Source organism: Pseudoliparis swirei, chromosome 16, assembly GCF_029220125.1.
Source record: "Pseudoliparis swirei isolate HS2019 ecotype Mariana Trench chromosome 16, NWPU_hadal_v1, whole genome shotgun sequence".
Classification (NCBI taxonomy): Eukaryota; Metazoa; Chordata; class Actinopteri; order Perciformes; family Liparidae; genus Pseudoliparis; species Pseudoliparis swirei.
In genome coordinates this window covers 1,660,622-1,663,303 of record NC_079403.1, presented here as the reverse complement: position 1 = coordinate 1,663,303, position 2,682 = coordinate 1,660,622, and the positions used below count along the sequence as shown (strand labels likewise).

Below are 2,682 nucleotides of genomic sequence, written 5' to 3'. Positions count from 1 at the left end.
ATATGTATTATTATAATATACATTAAATTATTTAATATGATATTATTTATCAATGAATGTAGTATGAAGGTCATAAAGTATCCTCCGTGTTCCTCTGGCCCCCTGCTGTGTTCAGGCCTGCCTGCTGCTGTCTCTTGAGAGCACCTACGCTCCGGCCCACCAGCTGTCCCTGGACATGCTCAAGGTACGGGCGCTGCAGGGCTACATGTCCTCTTTCCAAATGCTTCAAGTGTGTGTGTGTGTGTGTGCGTGTGTAACTGTGTGTGTGTGGTTAGCGTCTGTCCACGGCCAACGATGAGATCGTGGAGGTTCTGCTGTCCAAGCAGCAGGTTCTGGGCGCGCTGAGGTTCATCCGCAGCGTGGGTACGTCCCTCTGTCCCTCAGAGACAGACAGATATAGATGTATAACATGTGATGTTTAGTATTCAGTGTAAAACAGGTGATTTTGTTGGTGTTGTTGTAATACGCCTTCTGGCCACAAGAGGCAGACAAATCAAAAACATTAATCATGTCTTATTGAATATTACGACAACAATTCACCTGTTTTCAGATGGAAAAACAATACTTTTTTACCCTTATATATAATTCTATATATATATATATTACATATATATAAAATTATACATAAATGATATATATACACAAAATTATATTTATATAATTGTATTTATATATAGAAAATATATTTGTAATTATATAAATATATTTTTTACATATAAATTGGATATATTTGTTATATATAAATATAATTGTATTTATAATTATATATCATTTTATATTTAAATACATATATAATATGTGTGTTGACCTTAGTGTGACCCTGGGGTTTCAGGTGGCCATGACAACGTGTCGTCCAGGAAGTTCCTGGACGCGGCGCGACAGACCGGAGACCAGATGCTGTTCTACACCGTGTTCAGGTGCTTCCAGCAGAGGAACCAGAGGCTCAGGGGCAGTCCGGGGTTCAACGCCGGTAAGTGGACCCTAGAGGACCCTAGAGGACCTGTAGTCTGTAGTCCGGGGTTCAACGCCGGTAAGAGGACCCTAGTGGACCCTAGAGGACCCTAGAGGACCTGTAGTCTGTAGTCCGGGGTTCAACGCCGGTAAGAGGACCCTAGAGGACCCTAGAGGACCCTAGAGGACCTGTAGTCTGTAGTCCGGGGTTCAACGCCGGTAAGAGGACCCTAGTGGACCCTAGAGGGTCTGTAGTCCGGGGTTCAACGCCGGTAAGAGGACCCTAGTGGACCCTAGTGGAACCTAGAGGACCTGTAGTCTGTAGTCCGGGGTTCAACGCCGGTAAGAGGACCCTAGAGGACCCTAGAGGACCTGTAGTCTGTAGTCCGGGGTTCAACGCCGGTAAGAGGACCCTAGTGGACCCTAGAGGACCCTAGAGGACCTGTAATCTGTAGTCTGTAGTCCGGGGTTCAACGCCGGTAAGAGGACCCTAGAGGACCTGTAGTCTGTAGTCCGGGGTTCAACGCCGGTAAGAGGACCCTAGTGGACCCTAGAGGACCCTAGTGGACCCGTAGTCTGGCGTTCAACGCCGGTAAGTGGACCCTAGAGGACCCTAGTCTGTAGTCCGGGGTCTGATCCTGAGGGAGCTCTAGTGTTTAGGTCTATCATATTTAGCTCTGTAATAACTCTCCTGCTCCTCCTGCTGCTCCTCCTCCTCCTCCTCCTGCTCCTCCCCCCCCCCCCCCCCCCCCCAGGAGAGCACTGTGAGGAGCACGTGGTCCACTTCCAGCAGCTGTTTGGGGATCAGGCTCTCATCAAACCGTCCACCGTCTAATGTTTATTAAAGTCAACAAATGTTTATTTGCTTAATTTATAACAGAACAATAAACATGTTGCACAACATGAACTATTGTTATTTATGTTGTTTAACAGACTTTTCATTATGTTTTAAACTGAATAAAGAAATGTTTAATTCATCTGTTGAATAATAATATATATATATAGTATACATACACATATATATATATATTATATATACATACATATATGTATGTATACATATGTATGTATATATATATATACATATGTATATGTATGTGTGTATATATATATATACAGTCGTATGCAAAAGTGGGCACCCCTGATAATCTCCATTACTTTCATCTATAAATTGTTGGGCGTTTGGATCTTCTGTCATATATATAATCCTTCATGGACACAGTGATATTTTAGCAGTGAAATAAGGTTTATTTGATAAACAGAAAATATGCCATATGCATCATAAGAGAATTAGACAGGTGCATAAATGTGGGCCCCCAACAGAAACATCACATTAATATTTAGTCGAGCCTCCTTTTGCAGAAACAGCCTCTAGAGGCTCTTCTGGCCTCTGATGAGGTCTGGATTCTGGATGAAGGGATTTTGGACCGTTCTTCCTGACAATACATCTCCAGTTCAGGAAGGTGTGATGGTGCCAGTGGACCGCTTCGTCACCCCAGAGATTATAAATTATATTCCAGTCTGGCGACGGATGTCCGTTCCAGAACATTGGAGTTGTTCCTCTGCATAAACGCCTCAGTGGATGTGGAGCCATGTTCCGGGTCGCTGTCCTGCTGGAACACAACTCCCCCTAACTTCATCTTTTGTGACACATTCGAGAACATTGTCAAGAATTTGCTGGTACTGAGTTGAATCCATTCAACCCTCAACTTGAACTAGATTCCCAGTACC

General features: G+C 43.7%; 1 protein-coding gene across 1 annotated transcript in view; it reads left to right on the top strand.

Annotated features, from left to right (window-relative positions):
- rmc1 (regulator of MON1-CCZ1) overlaps window positions 1-1,858 on the top strand; it is a 32,234-nt gene extending 30,376 nt beyond the window's left edge. Inside the window, exons 17-20 of the mRNA XM_056434653.1 lie at window positions 116-184; window positions 276-363; window positions 833-970; window positions 1,707-1,858. Of these exons, the coding sequence (XP_056290628.1) occupies window positions 116-184; window positions 276-363; window positions 833-970; window positions 1,707-1,786 (375 nt within the window). The 3' untranslated portion in view covers window positions 1,787-1,858. The remainder of the gene's footprint in view (window positions 1-115; window positions 185-275; window positions 364-832; window positions 971-1,706) is intronic.
- Window positions 1,859-2,682: the final 824 nt, after the last annotated feature.